The following is a 20,991-nucleotide window of genomic DNA, read 5'->3' as shown; positions in this document are numbered from 1 at the left end:
TTTTTGCAACCCTCCCTGAGAGCTTATATTTTATGGTGTAATATAGAATTAAACGGGTGGTCACTCTGGATTGGAGGTTTATTGATCAAAGGAAAATGTTGATGTTCTAGATTTTGAATTCAACTATTTATTAAATAAATATGTATTTTGTAATTTTATTTCTAAAATTTCCATTCAGTGTGTTTTAGTGAAATATGAATATTTGAATATTATTTGGTTTGCGGTGAAGTCAACCAACAAAAAGCGCTGAATGGGGACTTATGTTTGTGTATGTACGTGCATGTATAATATTTGTATTTGAATTTTGAATGGAATTTGTTGTTATTATTGTGGCAGGTACGGATGAACTTATTACTACTGATCTTAAAATGGCAAAGTACGCTTTCTACAACATCAGTCGGAAATATAAAACCTATCCGGCCAATATTAATATGGAATGCAAGTCTCAACTGCTGGACGAACACGAAAATGTGACCTTAATTGTAAACCGTAGAAGTGCAGCACGTCAAAGCCCTAAAAGGTGGACGACATTTCGATGTCGATGGCAAAAAAAGCTAGCGATATCATTGGCATTGATTTTTATTGGTCTTCTCATCATCTTTACTTACACGGATCTACTGTTTCGCAATAAGATATTCTCGGTATTTCTGTCCAGTCGCTTCAATCAAATTACAAATGTTGCTAAGCTCCAGACAAGTTATCCTCAAAGTGAACAACCACAAGGTCTAGGTGGCGACGCATCCAATTCGAATAATCCAATCGTCAAGCCCATGCAATATCTACTAAACTATTCATCGATGCATCTGAACAAAACATCATCGTCCGACTATAATATATTTGTTATATACACTAGAGAAAACTATCGTCTTCAAATGAAGTTCGATCTATTTGCACATAGTTTATTTAAGCACACCAATGCGCAACTGCATTTGCATATTATCACTGATAAGGAGAGCGAGATGTCTGTGCTAGACATACTACAACGGAAAATTCGAAAATTTCGTAGAATAGTGATATACACGATGTACGACGTGCAGATATGTTCAAACATTATACAGGATATAACTGCCAAACTGTCTCCATATTTCAGTTCCATGCCCAATTCATATTATAGCGATTCACTTTTTTTCCTATCGCTTGGCTTGCATCGCATTGCCGACAAAAGCATAAGTCGCGCGATTCTCTTCGATTGTGATATTGTTTTTCGTTCAGATGTTCGGTTATTGTTTGCAGAATTTGACAGATTTTTACCCCATCAACTATTTGGGCTGGCGCCGGAACTTACGCCAGTTTATCGGCACATACTCTATCGTTATCGTGTACGATTTCCGAAATCGAATTTTGGGAATCCGTATCATCCTATGCAATTAGTTAAGAACAATAAAAATAGTAAATTGATAACGAATCACAACAATCATGAGCGTCATGGTTACCCGGGCCTTAATTCTGGTGTAGTACTTATGCTTTTAAATCGCATTCGCGACTCAAAAACATATTTGGAGGTGCTCACACAATACGAAGTGCATAGATTAGTTTCAAAATACTCCTTCAAGGGACACCTAGGTGACCAGGACTTTTTTACACTGCTCGGGTACGAGTACCCGAACCTAATATACAGATTAGATTGTATATGGAATAGACAGCTTTGTACGTGGTGGAAAGATCACGGCTATAGTAATATATTTGATGCGTACTTTCGTTGCGAAGGCGTTATCAAAATGTACCATGGTAATTGTAATACACGCATTCCTGAGTAATAAAAACGAAAAACTATGTAAACCCCATGTATTCATTAAATAAATGCAATTGTATAAAATAGCATTGTACATATTTTAATTGCAGCTTTTATTCAACAATTTCAGCGAAAGGCTTGCAGTCGCCCTAAAATAACCTTTTGATGTTTAATGGAATATCAAATTAACTCTTATATAAAAAGGCGATAATTTACTTTGCCAACTGATAAACTCCACCTGAAAATAGCAATTTATGCTCTCGTACTTTGCGCTGCAGAAAATGTTTTAATTCATCTTGTGTGAACTCAACACCTCCGCCGTTAGAAGCGAATAGTTTTAGCATCTGATGAATGCGATCGATTGGCATTGAATCCAGATTTGTTAGCATACCAACAATGTACGACCAAAACACCTGAGGAATATAATTGTTACTAGGGTTTTAGCTTGTAAATATAGTATAATATGATTAGCTGCATTTTCTCCAATTTAAGTAGCAGCCAAAAATTTGACGCATACGCTCTATCGGGACTGCTAAGCGAGTTATACCATAGTTTATATATATTACTTGTAGTTCTTCCTCGCGTTGGTCACTAGCAGATGCCATTGCAGACTCCAAGTCCTCTTCGTCAGCATCTGTAATATTCATTTCTTCGAATTCAATTTTTTCAGATTCCTCTTCCAATAAGCTAAAGACACCAGGCTCTGTTTCGGTAATCAACCCATGGTTTTGCCAGAAACTAATGCGACGTCTTAACGCAGATGGAGGCACCTTAATCAGGCTGCTAAGCTCATCTAGAGTCCAAACGCCTTTTGAAGACGAAAAAAAGAGAATTCATTTAAAAGTGGCTTTACAAATATGTCAGCTCTACGTACTCTTATGCTGGAAATGGTAAATAATCACTGCCTGTGTGGGAGGCACAGTCATTTCCATGACTCGTTCGCCAATTTCAATGACAATATTGACACGTCCAGTCACAGTACGCCAATTTAGAGTACGATTTCCTTTGTATGACTCATATGCTTTGGTAAACTTTTTAAATTCGTTTTCTAGTTCCTCAGGCAATTGTAAACTTTCTTTATTAAATGACGGCCAGAACTGCGCAGAAATTATTAATGATGTTATATCAAACAATGTACCTAAATAAAATATATTAGTGTTTATAATAAGCATTACATTAATTATCCAAGCAAATATAAACATACTCTCATTGATGTTGCCGTCTCCATGAATATGAGCATTGATTCTCTTTGAGTCCGTTACATCCTTGAGCATGACTTCGCAGCTATGCAAGAGAGATTCTCCAAATCTTATTTTCAGTAATTCCAGATTACGAATTTCTTTTTCCGAATTGAAATCAAGTTGAGACAGTAAACGGTCGGCCATTAAATTGCGGTACTCAACCATAAACAACTCTTTACTGCCGTATATATCCACAACCATTGATATAATATCAGCAGATCGAATAATTTTCGAATTATTCATTTGCAAAACATCAGGATCAATGCCAAAAGGATCAGGCTCCCAATTTTCCCAGTTGCTAAACTCGTTGAGACCCGCATCTTTGCCATCCTTGATGAGTTCTCCTTTTGCCAGCTCCTCCGATAAATCTGTTGGACCTTCTTCTGTTAAGCCAGTGACTACTCTGCGGACAGTATCATTGCGCTTTCGCAAATAATCCTTGATAGGAGCAGTAACTATTTCTAATATCACGCCAGTGTTATCTAGGTGGCGTATTGCCTTTATAGCCGCAACGTAGCCTGTCAATATGTCCATAGTATTGACACCGGGATGCAAAATTCTGGCCTCTAAGGCACTCCGCAATGATTCAGTTAAATGTACTCTCATGTCAATTTTTTCCATGCAAATTTTTAGGTCCTCAATGGCTGGCGTAGAGTCTGGGTAATCTGAAAACGGAAAAGCTATTAGCAACTACAACTACTATTAGAAAATTACACTATATGAGCTTGCCTATAATTATGCTGAAGAACTGACTAATGACATTTTGTGCAAATGTTTCATACATAAAATATGTTAATTTGACTTTGAATGCTTGCACAGATTCAGGGATTTGCTCATTATTAATGTCATCCCCCGATCTCCACTCGGTAAATATGCTAGTCAACCAAGTCATTACCACATCGTTTATCCACTGTCAATTAAAATAAAATTAAAGCATTTATGCTACATTTTGAAATAGAATAATTTACTTACGGTTTCAAGTTGTTTTAGGTGACTTCTATCGAATATTCCAAGGCATGTATCATTAATGTGCTCTTTTATTTTTAATTTAATCAATATAGTTAAAGCACTACCAGCTAAGCGATCAATTAAGCCCATCTCAAGTAATTTTAAGTTTGTGGAATTCACCATTTCCGTAAGCTGTTGGCAACAACACTGATCATGATCATAATTGCAACCAGGACAAGGAAGTTCAGTAAATACTTCAGAATCTAAAAGATATTACAATATTTTGTCGCATTAACACAGTAACAACAAAGAGATAGTTACCTATTGTCGTCGACGATAATATGGAGTCCTTGGTGAATAGACCATAGTGAACACTGTAAAAGTCGCTAATGAAGCTGTTAAAAGTGGGCGGCAAGCGAGCTAACAATGCGTTTCGTAGAGTGGATTTGATGTTCTCCACGTCCGATGATGATGCTGCGTTTTTATTCAGTCTTATGAGGCGAGGTTTCATTTCCAATAAGCACCTATACCCATCATACAGTTCGTTTACTGCATCGATGAACTTAGAAAAAAGTCCGTCCTTTGCTGTAATCTCTGCGATTGTCATAACTTGGTCTGACTTTTCTTTAGGCTCGGCATCGGACGCCAATTGTTTCCACAATTTTGGGGCAAGTATATTACGAACTGTGGATTCAACTTCCAAATCCAATATTGCCGTAAATGTCTCAACGCTTCCCAGGCTATTCAGATGCCGGTAAACATCTTCAAAGACTTCCTTTTCAATCTCTTGCAGTGGATACACAATCTACGGGCATATGCTATAAGCGAAAAATATGTAATGACTATTTCACTGACTTACCTCGCCATTTAAAATAGGAAATATCTTTAGCAACTCTGACCAGACTACAGAAAAATCTCCCATTATTTTATTGTGCGCTTATAACGAGTTCAACCAACATAAACAATGTACGCTTTCAATAATGTGACCGCAAGCTAAAAAACAAAAGTACTAATTTTCGTCCAGAAATATACCATTTCGATAATAACCAGAAGGTTTCACATCCAGGTAATTTAATAAATCTTCTCATTATTCTAATATGCAAGTTTAAATAACATCAATTTTATCATATTAAAAAAAATCACAAAAAATTAATTATTATCGATTCGTGTATAATATTAAAAATTATTAAACACACACAGCGATTTTCAAAGAACGGCTATTAATTTACGAATATCAACACACGAGATTCAAATTTAAAAGAAAAACATTTTGAGGGTATTATTAAATCGGTAGATTTATTTATTATTAGTAAGTGAAGTTTAAAAAAATATAATTTGGAAATAGTTTATAAACCCGTATTTATTTTCAAATCTGTACAATGAAATTCTGCAGTGCCACCTTGTCAACTATTGATAATTACATTCAAAATTCAACTATTTGATTATCAAAATGAAATAACAGGCAGTATCAAAACTAGCAGTATAAGTTGATAATTTGCAATTTACAGCTTATCTTTCGCTGCACATTTTCGTAGGAAAATCGAGTCAATCGTAGAAAAGACGTCGCTTGATTTTTTGGCAGCATCAACTTTAAAATGCAATCCTCTCAAGCCATAATAGTCAACCAAAGGTTTAGTTTGCTTGTGGTAGGATTCAAGACGCTTCTTAAGCGCCTCGGCATTATCGTCACTTCGCCTCATCAAAGGCTCACCAGTAATCTGTTGGAACCATAAATAAAATCCTACAATTATTAAAAATAACACAATAAATATTTCAATTATTTACATCGTCTTTCATCGCAATCTTCGGCGGTGCAAACTCTTCATGATAAGAACGTCCACTTGCTTGATGAATCAATCGACCCGTTATTCTCCTGACCAGCAAGTTATCATCAATAGCAAACTCAATCACGGCATCCAAGCCAGTCTTCCTCTTGTCCAGCAACTTATCAAGCTGCATAAAATTATGAATTAATAAACATTAAAATCGAAAAAGAAAATGTTATTACCTTCTCAGCTTGCACGACCGTTCTAGGAAAGCCATCCAAAAGAAATCCGTTTTTGCATTCCGGTTTATCAAGATTGGAATCAATCATATCAACGACCAGCTCATCAGACACAAGTTTGCCTTCATCCATAACTTTTTTGAGCTCAGCTCCAAGCTTAGAGCCAGATGAAATTTCTGCACGCAGCATATCACCGGTTGATAAATGACACACACAAAACTTTTCTTTTAGCATGGGTGCCTAATAAAAACGAGAAGTTCATAATTTTATTACATAAACATTGGACGTTTGTGAGTATTCGAGTATTTGATTATAGTCCATATGTATAGATTTTTGAATAAATGATAAGAACATTTCATTCTAATGCAATTAAAAATTTCATAATCTGCGCGTGCTATCGAGACATTATATACATTCATTCATACATTAAATGATCATTCAATGGTATTAGCTTTAACTATGAAAATCGATAAGAACAAAGGTTTACTTTTTTATCTTACTTTTTTACATATTTAATTAAAATACTCAAGCATTTTAAAAACACATTTATTTTATGTATTGCGCTGGTTTTCGAAATGTTCATTAAACGACTATTCCGGTCGGTTAATAGATGAGTGATTTTTAGGAAACCTTTCCTTAACAGTTAGAGGTCAAATCAGGCATCTCTTGCAACATGCGTGAATTCGTATTCAATTGCTCGATGGCCATGTATGTGTACTTAGTATATGTGTGCTATTATATACATTTGTGCAAAAATAAGTTAAAACATCTTAGAGCTGGGTGCTAAATCTTTACTTCAGCACCACATTCTAAGATGATCTACTTTTTAATTGTCTATTTATAGCGGAAGCCGCTTGGCTTTGGCCGAGAAAATATTGGCATGCTGGCATATACATATGTACATACGTATTCCTATTGTATGTATTGCTTCTATCGCTTGAAAGTTCAAAATACATATAACAAATACATGCATATGTATGTATCTATGTTTATCTACTTGTGAATAGGTTTGATATCAATATCAGCGCGACCACTGGTCACTGTTATATTATATAATATTTCACCCACCTGTGTTCCTTTGCCAGAGCCTGGCGGGCCCAAAAGAATCGCGTTGACTCCAGCGCTGCTGGGCTCGTAGCGTTCCACGGGTACTGATGCATTTGGCGCCATTGTTTTATAATTGCTTATTTTTAATATCTTTCACTGTATGCAGGTATTAACCTCTATTCATAACTTTTAGTTATATTCCTTGATAATAACAATAGCCGTCTCATACGAGGTTCAAGGGTTGAGTCGTCAATGAGCGAACGAACTATTCGCGGAACTGAACTATTTTGAACTATGGTTTAAGTGATAACAGAGCACGCGTCTGAATGAAGTTATCGAATTTACTAAATGTTTGCATTGACGCTAGTCTGTTTCCACTTCTCTTACGCATAGGAATTGTGAATTTTAAAATGAAAAGTATTAAAACATAAATTGTAAAAATTAATAATCATAAAGTAATTAATTTTAATATTCTTGCCAGATTGAATTTTGGCCAACAATTAGTATTACTAATTTAATTTTAGAGTACAAAACAAAAACAAATCGATAACATGAACAAAATATACTCTGATTATATTGTCCACCTCTAGGAGAAAAAAGAAAAACAAACTATTTGTAAATGATTATTTTTTAACTGTGCAAGTTTTATTGATATATAAGATTCTTCGTATTGAGTTATGGTAATTATATTGATTACTGCAACTATTGCAATCAAATCTATCATGATTCACAAGTAACATGGGTTTTGAATTCTCATCAATTCGATATACACATATTGACGTTGATGCAACAGATTAGTTGAATATTAAATTTTTTGGCTTAATTCACTGCCTAGGGCAGCAATTCATTATTGTTTTAAAACATTTTTTGTATGTAACTAATAATTTGTTTCAGATTTGCAGTTGGATCAAATTCGCTGTGTGATTTGAAGATGAAATCAGTTTGAGCTTCCCAACTAAGTTTACATATCATTGGAAATCTATATATTAAATTTATATTCAAATATAGCCATCATGTTTTTGTCAATCGCTCCACCATTAATGGACTTTGAGGATGAGCTGTTATGGATCAATCCGTCAAGCAGCGAAAATCTAAATGTTTTATATGACAAATCAAATTACGTTACTCCAAACACAAAACTGTTAATTGAACAAGCTTTTATTCAGCCATTAAGTCTTCAAGATCAACAAATTTTATTTGATGATTTACTAAAGCAAAATAGAAATATTGCACATCAATATGGATTGACACCAGCTAAGGTATTTTTTCGGGTATTTTAAAAATGTTGGCTCCAAATTTACAATCTTATCTCAATTGCAGCTTCCTCAACTAGTTGAGAACAATCCGCTTATTTCTATTGAAATATTACTGAGACTAATGTTGAATACCGACATTACGGAATATTTTAACATACTTGTCAATATGGATATAACTTTACACTCTATGGAAGTCGTGAATAGGTGAGTGCAATGATGAATAAATGTGATTTGATGAATTTGCTCCACTATCTTTCACTCTTTTATCCTTCACTTAAATGTTACTACTCCATCATTAATTAATATTGCTTTGCAGATTGACAACATCCTGTCCCTTGCCAACTGAATTCATTCATTTGTATATTAGCAATTGTATTTCAACATGCGAAACTGTCAAAGACAAATATATGCAATCCCGTTTGGTCCGATTAGTATGCGTATTTCTTCAATCGTTAATTCGCAACAAAATTATAAATGTTAAGGTAAAGTATCTCTAATTTGCAGTTTATAAAGCAAAATTTATCTATTCATCAAATTTTCAATTATTCTAGGAACTGTTTATAGAAATTGAAGCATTTTGCGTTGGATTTAGTAAAATTAAAGAAGCCGCTGCTCTATACCGACTAATAAAACATTTGGAGTCAGGCGACACAATTCAAACAACAAATTCGTTATCTAAATGAGTACAAGCAATTACAATAAATCAAATATTAAAAAAAAAAACTGGTTTTGATGCATGCTAAAATCGTTTCAATGGAAAAACTATGGACAGAAACTAGACTAAAGTTTAAAGTTTATATCACAAAAACACTCTATTAAGAATGTGCTATTAACAATGTCGATTTAACGACAACGATATAAATCAGTATAAGTTAGATTCACTTTACACTCGCAAGTAAATAGGCTTAAAAGTTACCACATATATTATAGGTCTTTATTATAGTCGACTAATTATTTTCATCTATTCAAACTGAGATTTGATTTTTCACTATGATGATAAAATTGATCTAAACATTAATGCCGGCTTTGTTTGCACGCTCCTTGTAACGCTTAATGTATAGATCCTCAGGATCGTATTTGGCTTGCAGCTGCTTCCATTCTTCAGGCTTCTTGTCGATGATAAAGCGCACAACTTTGTCCGTATTTATCTTCTGTTTCTCGCTGCACTTGCTGCACTCGGTTTTCAAAGCATCTGGCAGGGATCTCTTAAGCTCTCGGCCTTCAGGACTACACTTGCCCGTATCGATCAGACATTTAAAATAATTATCGAAAAGTCGAGTTGATTTCAAGATTTCATCAATATCAATATTATCATATTTTGTGGTATATTTCTCCTCAGCTGCAACGCACACTATCGCCACGGCGAGAATCACAAAGATAGCTTTCATTTTGAAAACCCTGCAAGAAAAATACTTATTGTTAGGATTTTGAATTGATAACAATTATAATGTACTTAAATAATCAGTTAAATAATAGAAAATGAGTGCGTCACTGTCTAATTTATTCTTAGTTAAGAAATGACTTAGGACACGAACTTAGCTAGCCAAGAAGTTCGTATGATATTTTCCAGTAATCAGAATAATTAATGCCGCTTATTATTGATGTTAGATTCAGATGACTTGGTTCAATTCAGATAACAATGTTGTCTTTTTTTAAATATACTTCATTAACGATAACACAACTTTGGGTAACGAATGAACGTCTGATCACATTATACAACTAGTTTAACTACACTTCAATCCTTTTAGCGCATTTAAAACTATTCAAGGTCGACAACTCATGTTCATTTCTGAAAAACTAATGATGCATATCATGTTTATGCATATCGTACGAGTATTTACTTTATTAATTTCGGATTAATAAGTTGTTGGATAATCATATAATGAAATGGAGTCAAGGCTACCTATCCAATCAAATTAAATACGATGCAAACAAAACAAACGGAAAAGTTTCCTTTTGCTTGTGTTTATTAATGGTTATTAAATAGGCACACTATAATAGACAAACTATTATAGATCTATTTACTGTATTATTATCGTGCATAAATAAACACAATAGACATCCAAATTACTAATTGAAAATGCAAATATAGTCTTTTGAATACACGAATAACTAAATATGTTAGAGAAACTTACTGTTTATTTGTGTCAGATGATAAGTTTGAGCTTCCCACTCAAACAAGTTGTGTTGTAGTGAAAAAACTTGAACGAACTGACGAAGAACTCAATGAGGTTCGCTTTTATACTTAGAGACAACAAGATATATGTACATATATAGTAGTAGTCGTCGTCTACAACTTATATGAGGTATACTTATAACTCGCTTTTGTATGCACTTCACTGCTTTTAGACTTTAAAACGTAAGGCCTTCTCGGTCGAATGTCAAACCAGTGATTAGTCTAAAGTACATTATTAAGTTAGTATATATATTTTTCCCACATATCCATATAGCTATATATATATATACATATATTTATTATTGTTTTTATTGACGTATAGGTACTTAGCAATTTGCAATTAAGTGTTATATTAGAACCTATTACATTGTGCGATATGAATCATCAGAATTGAATATGCATACGCATGTGAATATAGTGTAACGTCGTGTACATCTATTTTAAATGATCGTATGTTTCCATCTTCAATTAAAAAATATAGCCCAGAAATATAGAACGGTTATGATTGCACAATTCTTCGAATTCACAATAACATTATCCATTAATATTAATAATACGATATTGTTTTCCTATTTGCTTCTAAACTAAAATAATCATCTAAACCGGTGTTCGTAAGATATACTGTATACTAGTGATAACAATAGTGTTGACGTTCTTTAGTTTATATTCAGATGGCTGTATGGTAATATTTTACTAACACAGGACATATAAGAATTAAGTGATCACTCTAGTATAGAACGCGAATTGGAAAATAATACCAACACTTGTAATTCTTCAGTCAGGAGGCGAAGGAAACAAGACGAAATCACAAATTTCAGGATAACCACAAGGACGATTGGCATAAACTGCGAGTGGATAGTAGTCCTTGCCAAGATACTTCATTTGACACTAGTCCGGTAAGAATCGGACAGGACATGGCCGAGATACAATCTATACTAAAGAAGTCCTTTTGTTGTCTGCAGGTCATTTGTCCTTTTTCATATCCCAATAGTTTTGTGCCAAAGGACATCACGATCGTCCTTGAAATCGCCGAGATACGTTGAATTATTTTTAATAATTCATCAAAGCTATTTTACATATGGTATAATAATTCTCTTGTTTAATGCAGCAGCTTTTATGAATAATTTTAAAATTTTATTAAAATTAAATATACAAAATAAGATAAATTAGGTATTATATATATGTCTATATATCTCGATATTATTTTATGGTGTGACAAAATTTAAGAACGAATTTCATCTGCGTAGGGCCAACGTGAACGCCGACACCAAAGCTTAGTCTCTCGAACATTTATTGTCTTTAAAATCTTGTTGTCCATAAAGACATAATTATAAAGAAAACACAATTTCTTAAACAATTCTACCTGTAGAGTAGAAATATACTATGACATTGACAGAAAAGTGTGTATATTCTTGATTGTTAAGTTTCGTACCCTTACTATATTTTAAATATAATTATTTTTGTGCAATACATTTTTTTCACTTGATCAACATGGAAACACTTTTAAATTTCACAAATAGCTTTTAGCTTAAAATCTAGAATATTTTGATATTATTTTCAAAGAACTAATAATAAATCTAATAGTACTATTAACCAATTGTAAAACCATTTTGTAAGTAAACATGAGATACATATATAAATTTAAACATTTTTATATTACATACATTTTTTTCATATGCATAGCGGTGAAATTAAAGGATATTGGTATAAAAGTAATACAATTAGGTTTTTCTGTTTTTTGTTATTAAATATTTTATTTTATTTTGAGATTCGTTTAGTATTTTATTTTGTATTCAATGTACAATGAACCGTTTAATTATAATAATGTCACAGTTGCACGTCAATCAGATAAAAGTATTGATAGTAGTAATTTTTGCGATTATATACATATTTATTAAATTCCCACAATAGTTTTTTTTATTTGTTTCAAAAATATTATTAAATCTATTTTTCAATATATTGTCATTGTGTACCAATAAGTAATGGAAATTGAATCAGCATGCACATTTAAATAAAATGTACTTAGTTTTAAATTTATATCAGCAGCCAATTGGATAAGTTTTGACAATTACTAATATTTATCAAATATATTCTACTTTCCGAAGTGGAAATCACGACGATACCTTGTCTGTCTTCGCAACCTGAAAAATTCGTAGATATACATATTTTAATGGCTCTTATCGATATCAATTTTATCGAAATGACTTCGATTATTTCTGCTGGATAGTAGATACATAATTGCTTGTGGGCTTGATTATTTTATTATAATTTTATAGGTACGTCAGTGTAAATTGTTGACAGGTGAATTCTCAATCGGGTCTCAAAGTGATTACATTAACGCGTGATTAGTGTGTTTATTATTTCGTTTCCATTCGCTATATTTTGCTGCCATGTAGAGGCTTTGCTAATATTGATTCTAATGTATTTTAGATTGAAACGGATGTTATCAAATAATTGCTATAGGGATGAATCGTAGAGGTTTAAATACTGGAAACACGATGTCTTCTCAGGCCAACATTGATGAAGGCAGTTGGAAAGGTGTTTCAGAAGGCTCAGCTATGTTGCCTTCCACAAACGCATCAGCTCTAAACCCGGACGCCAGCAATCAGAGCGGATTTCCCCAGGGAGGACTACCATATAATTCCAGCGGCAATCAATATCCACAAGGTGGACAATCTTCACCAGCTGGCAATCAATCGTTGGTATTTCAAAATTCTAATCAACCCGGATCAAATACTCCGCAATACACTTCATCTCCGGCCCCCTCGGGGTCATCAACCCCTGGTCCAGTTGGAGTCGGCTCGCAAAATATACAGGGAAACTACTCACAATCATCGACCGCGGCAAATTTCAATGGGCCTGTTGGCGGACCATTTGGATCACCATCATCTGGCCTGGGACAATTCAGTCGGCCAGCGAGTTCAGGTACACCATTTAATAGTGGGCAAGCTGGACATTTTTCGTCACCAACAGTTTTTGGTGTTGGTGGCCAATTTAATCCAATGCCACCAGCATCACCGTTCGGCCATGGTGGCAATCATCCCATGATGGGCGGCCCTCAACAAATGGATCGCATTGATCAAGGCTTTCGAAGACATAATTCATACTTTAGTCATACGGAGCATAGAGTGTTTGAGTTAAACAAGCGACTGCAGCAACGAAACGAAGACAGCGACAATTGTTGGTGGGATTCATTTACAACTGAGTTCTTTGAGGATGATGCCAGATTAACCATCTTGTTTTGCTTGGAAGACGGCCCCAAACGATATACGATTGGACGCACACTTGTTCCACGGTTTTTTCGCAGTATTTTTGAGGGCGGCGTCTCCGATCTGTACTTTCAGCTGAAACACGCGAAGGAATCTTTCCACAACACATCCATAACACTGGACTGCGATCAGTGCACAGTGATTACGCATCATAAAAAACCTTGCTTTACAAAAGTATGCGCAGATGCCCGATTAATTCTTGAGTTTATGTATGATGATTACATGCGCATTAAATCGTGGCACATGACTATTAAGGGACATAGTGAACTGATTCCTCGGTCCTTCATTGGAACGTCACATCCTGATCCCATACTCATGGATCAAATCACAAAGAACATTACTCGAGCGGGCATAACCAATTCCACTTTAAATTACCTTCGATTGTGCGTTATCCTGGAGCCGATGCAGGAGCTCATGTCGCGTCACAAGGCCTATGCTCTGAGTCCTCGTGATTGTTTGAAGACCACGCTCTTTCAGAAATGGCAACGAATGGTCGCACCACCCGGAAAAAAGGATCCCCAAAGGCCGCCGAACAAGCGTCGCAAAAGAAAAGGCTCAAACTCCGGAGGCGGCAATAACTCAAATACCCCGCCTGTCGCAAACCAGAAAAGGTCCCCATCAGGACCCAGTTTCTCGCTCTCATCGCAAGATGTAATGGTTGTTGGCGAGCCCACATTGATGGGCGGTGAATTTGGCGAGGAAGACGAGAGGTTGATAACCCGATTGGAGAATACGCAATATGATGGCACTAATGCTGTCGATCACGACAACCATACTGGATTCGGACACGCGGATTCGCCCATTTCTAGCTCGAATCCATGGACAATGGAGCGAGGTGGCAACATTCCAGCTAGTCCTGGAAATCCATCTGGACCACAGAACAATGCAAATATAGCGGATATCGATAAAAAGAGCCCAATTGTATCGCAATAGAAACAAATTCAGAACAGAAGAACAGACACAGACCTAAATGATAATTTCATTTTTCGATATATAGTACATACATACGGTGAAATGTATTTTCATACTTGCATGTAAAAATCTATATTTAAATAAAGTTTCGCAGCTTTAGGAGATGTAAATAAGAATATTAATTAAACAATTATATATGTATCAATGTAATTTCAAAACTTTATATAATATTATATGGAAGCAACCAACAAATTTTCGAACTTATTTTATTTAAAACGTCTTAAGCCAGCAACTTTAAGAATCAAGTGGAGTTTTCAACTAACCAGTTTACTTTATAAATGGTGTAATCAACTGTATATGATCGCATACCTAACTTAATTACATGTAAATATGTGTAGATAAGTATTTGTATGTAAGAATTTTGATCACAAAATCAAATAAAAGTCGGCATCTAAGGAGTTCCACAAATATACTTTCCACAAATATAAATATGAGCGTTCATTTGATAAAAATTTCCTTTTATTGTCAGATTTGAGTCCAGAAAACATTTTTAAATATCATTACCCTCTAAACATTTGGATTAACATTTATAACTATTTATATGTAATATTCAATGATTATTAATATTCGCAAATATTTTGACGGCAACTAACGCTAATTTATTTTCTAATTATTATTCTTTTAATATATTGAAATGAAAATTCTAAATTCATTGCTTTCGAGTTTTAACGGGATTATATTATAATCGGAAAAATAATTTCAAACAATACATTAATTGCGTTAGGATTGCTTATACATTAATTAATATTAAACGTTTTCTTCATTAATTGTATTTTAGCTTTCACGGACCTCAAATTTTATACATTTCATTTGAAATCACAGAAATTTCGCACATATTAAGAAATGATCCTTCATAACTCTGGTCCCATTTATGGTATAGTGTGTAAAGTATTTAATACTAAAATTTGCAGTCATTTCTGTCTTCGGTATGTTTCAATATTCATCTTGCGGTCACGCTGCTAAGCGAGAAGTTAAACGGCTTTGAAATTACTTTACGACTGATTAATATAAGAATATTTTGACTTGAATTATTTAATACATTTATTGGTAAGTTGTTAATTAGTGCAGCGTTGAACATTACTAAATTATGGAATGAAAAGTGCATTATTGATCATGCTGAAACCAATATGATGTGCATGTACATTGCACATACACATGTGTACCCAAGTGCAGTGAATGAACGCAATGTACAGTTCTTAGTACAACAGCCTATTGTAAGTGATTTAACAGCATTTAAAATTGCAATGCATATTTGTATATATGCATATGTTGCATAAAAAAAATCGCACGGGCGACAATAGTCAAATATTCGCACCCAAGCCGATACAGTGGTCAACAAAAGTCGCCATTCCACTGCTACCTGTCGCTCTGTGATAGGCATTGTGATGCAGTAATTTGCTTTTAGTATTTTTTATGTAACTCTTTACGTTTAGGTTTAGTATATCTAGCATCTGAAATAAAATTACTGTATATACTATATATTATTATTTTTCAGATAAATATGACGGATAGTTACGTTAATTTAAGCGATGTCGAGATACAACGGAAACTAACGCAATTGGGATTTCCGAAAACTCCAGTTACAGAAACCACTAGACCATTACTGATAAAGAAATTGATGAAACATATGAAAAATGAGAAGCTTAAAAAAGGAAAAGTAACAAACTATGTGCTTTACTCCAAGGATAATAATAAGCCACAAGTACACAATTCGCCACCAATTGCACTACAAGAATATTCGAATCTCTTTGATAATGGGCTTGAAAACAACAATGATATTCGAGCCTATAAAAATCCGACGGTTTTGTACAAAAATGATGTAAATGTGAATTCAGTGCAGAGCTCTGCCTCAAGGATGTATGCGCCACCTCCTGTTATGGCTTTAAATTATGATGATAACGAACAACATGCTTTAAATATTGCCAACAAATTTCGTAAACCGCGCTCAACAATACCTTGTGATACCTCATCGTCATCTACATCCTATGCAAAAATCAATGGCAAACCCAACATTTGTGATGGTGGTGTTGTAAATCGACTGCTTAGTTTTCGAGATACCTCTACAAAAAAGAAAAAATTCAACTCCAAAGATGGCTATAGCACAGTCCCAATGTCAAATGCGTTTATTAAAAATGGATTGATCCAAAAACTTGTCGCATTCGATTTGAAATCGTTCCTAAAGAAACCTGACATTAGTTTGCACATTATACCACATGTACTTATTGCGTCCTTTGTCATATTTCTAGCAATGATTTCTGTTTTGTATGTGGCAAAGAAATTTTACTTGAGCCCCATTTCTCGCACGGACTTAAGATATACGATATGCGGACCCAACGATAAAGACTTGCTGTTCTCTTCACCGACAACTGTCACATGCATTAGTGAAGATCTATTCAAAAAAGGCCGTGTACATAAGTGAGGAACTTTTCAAGTACTTAAATGAAAGAGCACGGTTGCATCACTGTATTGATAAGGAGCATTCACCAACACTTGAACTGGATGATTTGAAGAAAGCGCTAAGTGAAAACAGTAATGTGCTCAAAGGCAACACTCAAAAAAAGCTGCTGGCCACGCAGTATTTAATTGGTCAAAATCCACAATGGATGATCAAGACGATTGTCTCAACGCTAAACTCATCCGATGACATATCATTCGAGTTGACGGAACCGAATCTGCCAATTAAGTGCATTATACAAAAAAAAATGTCACGCTTTTTTACTGCTATCGGATTGCTGCTTCTCGTGGCATTAGTTTGCTTAATTGTTTATCTTTCCGTGGCTTTTTATCGCATACGACAAAAGGAAAAACTTTTGGCCGCAGAGCATTTTATCAAGGACATAATCAATGAACTGATGTATCAAAGTTCGGTATCGGAGAATTCGGAAGTTATAATTAATGAGTTGCAAGACAAACTCTTACCAGCTCACAAGCGATCGAAACTATTGAATTCGTGGAACAAGGCTTTAAAGACGCTTGAGGGAAACGATAACCGTGTGCTCTTTGGTATGATTGCCCGAAATGGCGAACAACTTCGTACTATGACATGGAATAAGAATTTAGGTAATAAGGAAGTGAGTACCTCAAAAAAATGGCAAAGTTCAGCATTTGATAACTCTAACAAAATCCTAAATCCGCCAACGTCTTGCTTGAAAATCAGGCATATGTTTGATCAATCCGAAGTTGAACAACCCAACCTGAGACAAATGATCGTTGAATCCATATTCGAAAAGGTTGGCTCAAATTGCAAAATATGCGATGTTCAACTTGATAAGCAATCGTGCTGCGTTTATATTCGCTGCGCAACTGAAGCTGACGCTGGAATGGTTCACAACGAAATCAACGGATGGTGGTTCGATAAGAAACTAATTTCAATCAAATTTCTGCGACTTGAACGCTATTTAAGTCGTTTTCCAAAATCTTTAGCTGAACCCATATACTTTAAATCCCCCAACACAAATTAAGTTGTTTATCTTAATAAGCTTATATAAGATTTTTAAATAAATATTAAATTTACTATTTCGAGTTTTATATTTTGTTCGACAACATTTTTGGACTGCAATAATGGGAATGTAAATGAAATATAGCAATCAAATTTTAAAAAGAGTGTAAGGCTTTAGCTGTTATATCGAATTATATTACTCAATAAATTCATTAAATTAGCGAACTTTAATTGTTCCCGGGATTACGATTTTGAACTAGTTGTTTAAATGTAAGAACTCAGTTCATTTAGTTCCACGACTAGTTCGATCATACACTCTTGAGTATATTCGATACCACCCTAGTCGCAATGTTCTTGCGCGTAGAAGTTGTTCTCGATGTGCGCTTATAAAAGTTTTTCTTAAGTGGACAAAAAATATTATTTAAATAAAACGCATTATGGACTGCCATCATCGTATTGAAGTGCCACTGCGGTCTGGTGGTGGCAAAAAGATGAAAAAACGACGAGAACTGGACGCTTTGATAGCACATTCCATTACAAAAAAAGGTTCCCACCGCACTATTCACTCACAGGACAAATTGCTGTCAGTATCCACGGATGACCCTGATGACTACACATGGGTAATGACAACACTTGAGAATATTTAAATGTTATTTTGAAATTGAATATTTAGATGTTAACGTTTGTCTGGTCGCAATTACACTTTTACTTATCTATGCTCATAAAAGTACTTATGAACATAAATATGTACATTTGTATATGAGTATGCGTATGTATATTATATGTATGTGTGCTTTGTTTTGATTTAGATGAATGTTGAGGGCACTACCCGACGAGGTCATCGAAAAAAACTTTACTTTCGCAAGTGTGCTCCATTTCTGTTTGGGATAACTACAGCTTTATTTGTTGGTATACTGTACTGGCTTTACTTCGATTTAAGACAGCAAATTTCCGATTATCGTCAAAAAGTTGAAGAAGGTAAATATCACATTTTTTCTACACATATAGTATATGTACTGGTAAATGAAATACAAACAAGATTAAAGTCTTTTATCCCTTGTACATACTTATATTAAATGAATTTATAAAACCACTGTCAACATCAGCATAAAAATAGACTCGTTTCAATGTATTATATAACCACAACGACAATCACGTCTTCAATTAAGCTTGCGTGTAATTAATATCTACCATATTGCTAACTCATTTAAATGTTTTAGTCTCTGCCATAAGCAAAATATTTCCGGATACACTCCAGCAGTGGCATGAAACAACATCATTCCTAATCAAGAACCAAACATTTGTAATCAACCAACTCAATGAATTGAATCAAAACGTTAACGTTTTAAATGGCAATTTAAGTAGTCTCCAAGAGACTGTTAAGGCCCAGAGAAATTACGGCCAGGACGAGAAACTTGTGGCCGACTTTGGAGCCAAGCTAGAGGCTGTTGTAACGGATATTGATGGCATTAAGGAACACTATAATAGATATGTCGAGCTACAGAAGGGCCTGCGATCCGATATGGAAATGATCAAGGTAAGACAATTGCTGTCAAACTTATGTATATTACAAATTATTGAACAATTTCCTATAATTTCAGGTCAACGTTAGTCAATTAGCAACGATTAAGGAAAGCGCTGCGCCAGCAAACTTTTCAAATGACGTCAACACGCTCAATCAAACGATGCAAAATGCATTGAAAAAGTTGGAAAGCGATCTTATGAATGTTAATAACACTCTTATCCAGTCAATAAAAATTATTAACGGCGAAATCGTGTCGCACAAGGTAAATATATCATATCACATATAATAGAATTCTCATTACGTCAGCAAAATATATGTTATCAGAATAAATTGGACGACTTGTTGGATCGCTCACAAAGTATAACGGCTCATGTAACCACATTAAGCAACAATTGGCAAGAGTTCCAGCAAAAAATAATAAGTGTCAACGAACAGCTGGATAAAATGAAAGGAAAGGTAATATGTGCACTTATAAATTTTCTTCAGCGTTTCATTGAATTAACTTTTTAATATTTAGTTGACGATAACCGATAACAAGAACCGTATGCTTTCGAATACTATTGATCAGTTGATGTCGTTGTATAAGAAACCTGCTGACTCAACAACTCAATTGAACCAGGAAGATGCGACCAACAATGAGGTCACTCAAATCTTCATTTAATTTGTTTTTTTAATTTTTAATAAATTAATTTATAATATTTTACATTGCAGATTGAAGTAACGACTCCGGCAAATTTAACGGTTAACGTCAGGGAATCATCAACGCGATAAGCTAAAAATATTTTAATTAAAGGAAAAAATCCTTTATGTACAGTTCTTATAATTCATAGAAGATAATTTTATTATCATCACATATTTTGCAAAATATTTAAACTTAGTAGCAAATACTTATATTAAATACGAAATTAAACATAACGATTGGCGATACGAAAAACGTTTGTTATAGTCATTAAATGTGAAAGTTGGTTAAGCTAAAGTTAATTTTATTTATAATAATTATACTTGTAATTTGACCACTTTAAATCAATGTTTGTGATTCGCTTCTGTGCTTTTATTTCAAATAATAATACAATATCAACATGTAAAATATTATTTGCGAAAGAAACGTAAAATACTTTCCTTTTGAATAATATTGCACCAAAGAAACAACAAAAATAAACCAATTTAATGGATACAATATACATTAATTATTCGCAAATATGATATGAATGTTTAGTTAATTAGTTTGTAAACCATTTTAACATAATATTTAAATAAATAAACACTAAGAGTGCAATAAATGTGAACTGTACCATCCATATAGCTGCACTCAAAGCCCGCCTAGAATTTAAGATAAATAAAAACATTTATGATTCAAATTCTGACCACAATACCTGTGTCT

General features: G+C 34.1%; 8 protein-coding genes across 10 annotated transcripts; 5 read left to right on the top strand and 3 right to left on the bottom strand.

The window, feature by feature from the left end:
* The first annotated feature begins 58 nt into the window (after window positions 1–58).
* LOC132793674 (xyloside xylosyltransferase 1) lies at window positions 59–1,818 on the top strand. 2 transcript variants are annotated; one of them, XM_060803704.1, is made up of 2 exons: window positions 59–272; window positions 337–1,818. In XM_060803704.1, exons 1-2 carry the CDS (start codon window positions 251–253, stop codon window positions 1,755–1,757), a joined length of 1,443 nt encoding a protein of 480 aa, XP_060659687.1. In that variant the 5' UTR covers window positions 59–250; the 3' UTR covers window positions 1,758–1,818. The 2 variants fall into 2 exon arrangements, with proteins under 2 accessions (XP_060659687.1, XP_060659689.1); XM_060803706.1 differs by having other exon boundaries at window positions 59–268; window positions 337–1,817.
* LOC132793669 (anaphase-promoting complex subunit 2) lies at window positions 1,802–4,918 on the bottom strand. The gene is made up of 8 exons (XM_060803697.1): window positions 4,781–4,918; window positions 4,243–4,726; window positions 3,946–4,184; window positions 3,703–3,883; window positions 2,937–3,638; window positions 2,607–2,870; window positions 2,299–2,540; window positions 1,802–2,145 (listed from the first exon to the last, which is right to left on the bottom strand). The coding sequence occupies exons 1-8, from the start codon at window positions 4,841–4,843 to the stop codon at window positions 1,945–1,947; spliced, it is 2,376 nt and encodes a 791-aa protein (XP_060659680.1). The 5' UTR covers window positions 4,844–4,918; the 3' UTR covers window positions 1,802–1,944.
* Window positions 4,919–5,228: 310 nt separating this feature from the next.
* LOC132793678 (adenylate kinase) lies at window positions 5,229–7,244 on the bottom strand. The gene is made up of 4 exons (XM_060803713.1): window positions 6,995–7,244; window positions 5,930–6,166; window positions 5,707–5,874; window positions 5,229–5,639 (listed from the first exon to the last, which is right to left on the bottom strand). Exons 1-4 carry the CDS (start codon window positions 7,094–7,096, stop codon window positions 5,424–5,426), a joined length of 723 nt encoding a protein of 240 aa, XP_060659696.1. The 5' UTR covers window positions 7,097–7,244; the 3' UTR covers window positions 5,229–5,423.
* A 298-nt stretch (window positions 7,245–7,542) lies between these two features.
* On the top strand, window positions 7,543–8,939 carry LOC132793680 (CCR4-NOT transcription complex subunit 11). The gene is made up of 5 exons (XM_060803714.1): window positions 7,543–7,653; window positions 7,868–8,232; window positions 8,294–8,433; window positions 8,546–8,711; window positions 8,781–8,939. Exons 2-5 carry the CDS (start codon window positions 7,987–7,989, stop codon window positions 8,910–8,912), a joined length of 684 nt encoding a protein of 227 aa, XP_060659697.1. The 5' UTR covers window positions 7,543–7,653; window positions 7,868–7,986; the 3' UTR covers window positions 8,913–8,939.
* Window positions 8,940–9,141: 202 nt separating this feature from the next.
* LOC132793681 (ejaculatory bulb-specific protein 3) lies at window positions 9,142–10,472 on the bottom strand. The gene is made up of 2 exons (XM_060803715.1): window positions 10,365–10,472; window positions 9,142–9,627 (listed from the first exon to the last, which is right to left on the bottom strand). Exon 2 carries the CDS (start codon window positions 9,615–9,617, stop codon window positions 9,237–9,239), a length of 381 nt encoding a protein of 126 aa, XP_060659698.1. The 5' UTR covers window positions 9,618–9,627; window positions 10,365–10,472; the 3' UTR covers window positions 9,142–9,236.
* Window positions 10,473–12,588: 2,116 nt separating this feature from the next.
* Window positions 12,589–14,838, top strand: LOC132793673 (LIM domain-binding protein 2). Of its 2 annotated transcripts, none has more exons than XM_060803702.1 (2): window positions 12,589–12,681; window positions 12,836–14,838. In XM_060803702.1, the coding sequence occupies exon 2, from the start codon at window positions 12,871–12,873 to the stop codon at window positions 14,605–14,607; it is 1,737 nt and encodes a 578-aa protein (XP_060659685.1). In that variant the 5' UTR covers window positions 12,589–12,681; window positions 12,836–12,870; the 3' UTR covers window positions 14,608–14,838. The 2 variants fall into 2 exon arrangements, with proteins under 2 accessions (XP_060659685.1, XP_060659686.1); XM_060803703.1 differs by lacking the exon at window positions 12,589–12,681 and adding an exon at window positions 12,685–12,706.
* A 920-nt stretch (window positions 14,839–15,758) lies between these two features.
* On the top strand, window positions 15,759–18,152 carry LOC132793671 (inner nuclear membrane protein Man1). The gene is given in 3 exon segments (XM_060803701.1): window positions 15,759–15,860; window positions 16,142–17,041; window positions 17,043–18,152. Coding segments are annotated over 3 exon segments (2,052 nt in total). The 5' UTR covers window positions 15,759–15,773; the 3' UTR covers window positions 18,108–18,152.
* Window positions 18,153–18,418: 266 nt separating this feature from the next.
* Window positions 18,419–20,939, top strand: LOC132793676 (uncharacterized). Its single transcript, XM_060803711.1, has 7 exons — window positions 18,419–18,705; window positions 18,895–19,063; window positions 19,306–19,622; window positions 19,687–19,872; window positions 19,935–20,066; window positions 20,128–20,250; window positions 20,322–20,939. Exons 1-7 carry the CDS (start codon window positions 18,523–18,525, stop codon window positions 20,379–20,381), a joined length of 1,170 nt encoding a protein of 389 aa, XP_060659694.1. The 5' UTR covers window positions 18,419–18,522; the 3' UTR covers window positions 20,382–20,939.
* Window positions 20,940–20,991: the final 52 nt, after the last annotated feature.

The sequence above is a fragment of the Drosophila nasuta genome, chromosome 3 (assembly GCF_023558535.2).
Source record: "Drosophila nasuta strain 15112-1781.00 chromosome 3, ASM2355853v1, whole genome shotgun sequence".
In the NCBI taxonomy this organism is placed as follows: Eukaryota; Metazoa; Arthropoda; class Insecta; order Diptera; family Drosophilidae; genus Drosophila; species Drosophila nasuta.
The sequence above is the reverse complement of the archived record's forward strand: the minus strand, read 5'-3'. Positions and strand labels throughout refer to the sequence as shown.

Bases quoted from the DNA above. Each gene is read 5' to 3' on its own strand.
- LOC132793674 (XM_060803704.1), top strand. From the start codon at position 251: ATGGGGACTTATGTTTGTGTAT. The intron at 273-336 runs GTACGTGCATGT...TTATTGTGGCAG, and splicing joins GGGGACTTATGTTTGTGTAT to GTACGGATGAACTTATTACT.
- LOC132793669 (XM_060803697.1), bottom strand. From the start codon at position 4,843: ATGGGAGATTTTTCTGTAGTCTGGTCAGAGTTGCTAAAGATATTTCCT. The intron at 3,884-3,945 runs GTAAGTAAATTA...TTTAATTGACAG, and splicing joins ACCTAAAACAACTTGAAACC to TGGATAAACGATGTGGTAAT. The intron at 2,541-2,606 runs GTACGTAGAGCT...CGTCTTCAAAAG, and splicing joins TTACCATTTCCAGCATAAGA to GCGTTTGGACTCTAGATGAG.
- LOC132793678 (XM_060803713.1), bottom strand. From the start codon at position 7,096: ATGGCGCCAAATGCATCAGTACCCGTGGAACGCTACGAGCCCAGCAGC. The intron at 6,167-6,994 runs GTGGGTGAAATA...CGTTTTTATTAG, and splicing joins GCTCTGGCAAAGGAACACAG to GCACCCATGCTAAAAGAAAA. The intron at 5,875-5,929 runs GTAATAACATTT...AATTTTATGCAG, and splicing joins CGGTCGTGCAAGCTGAGAAG to CTTGATAAGTTGCTGGACAA.
- LOC132793680 (XM_060803714.1), top strand. From the start codon at position 7,987: ATGTTTTTGTCAATCGCTCCACCATTAATGGACTTTGAGGATGAGCTG. The intron at 8,434-8,545 runs GTGAGTGCAATG...ATTGCTTTGCAG, and splicing joins TCTATGGAAGTCGTGAATAG to ATTGACAACATCCTGTCCCT. The intron at 8,712-8,780 runs GTAAAGTATCTC...CAATTATTCTAG, and splicing joins ACAAAATTATAAATGTTAAG to GAACTGTTTATAGAAATTGA.
- LOC132793681 (XM_060803715.1), bottom strand. From the start codon at position 9,617: ATGAAAGCTATCTTTGTGATTCTCGCCGTGGCGATAGTGTGCGTTGCA.
- LOC132793673 (XM_060803702.1), top strand. From the start codon at position 12,871: ATGAATCGTAGAGGTTTAAATACTGGAAACACGATGTCTTCTCAGGCC.
- LOC132793676 (XM_060803711.1), top strand. From the start codon at position 18,523: ATGGACTGCCATCATCGTATTGAAGTGCCACTGCGGTCTGGTGGTGGC. The intron at 19,873-19,934 runs GTAAATATATCA...ATATGTTATCAG, and splicing joins GCGAAATCGTGTCGCACAAG to AATAAATTGGACGACTTGTT. The intron at 20,251-20,321 runs GTCACTCAAATC...TTTACATTGCAG, and splicing joins AAGATGCGACCAACAATGAG to ATTGAAGTAACGACTCCGGC.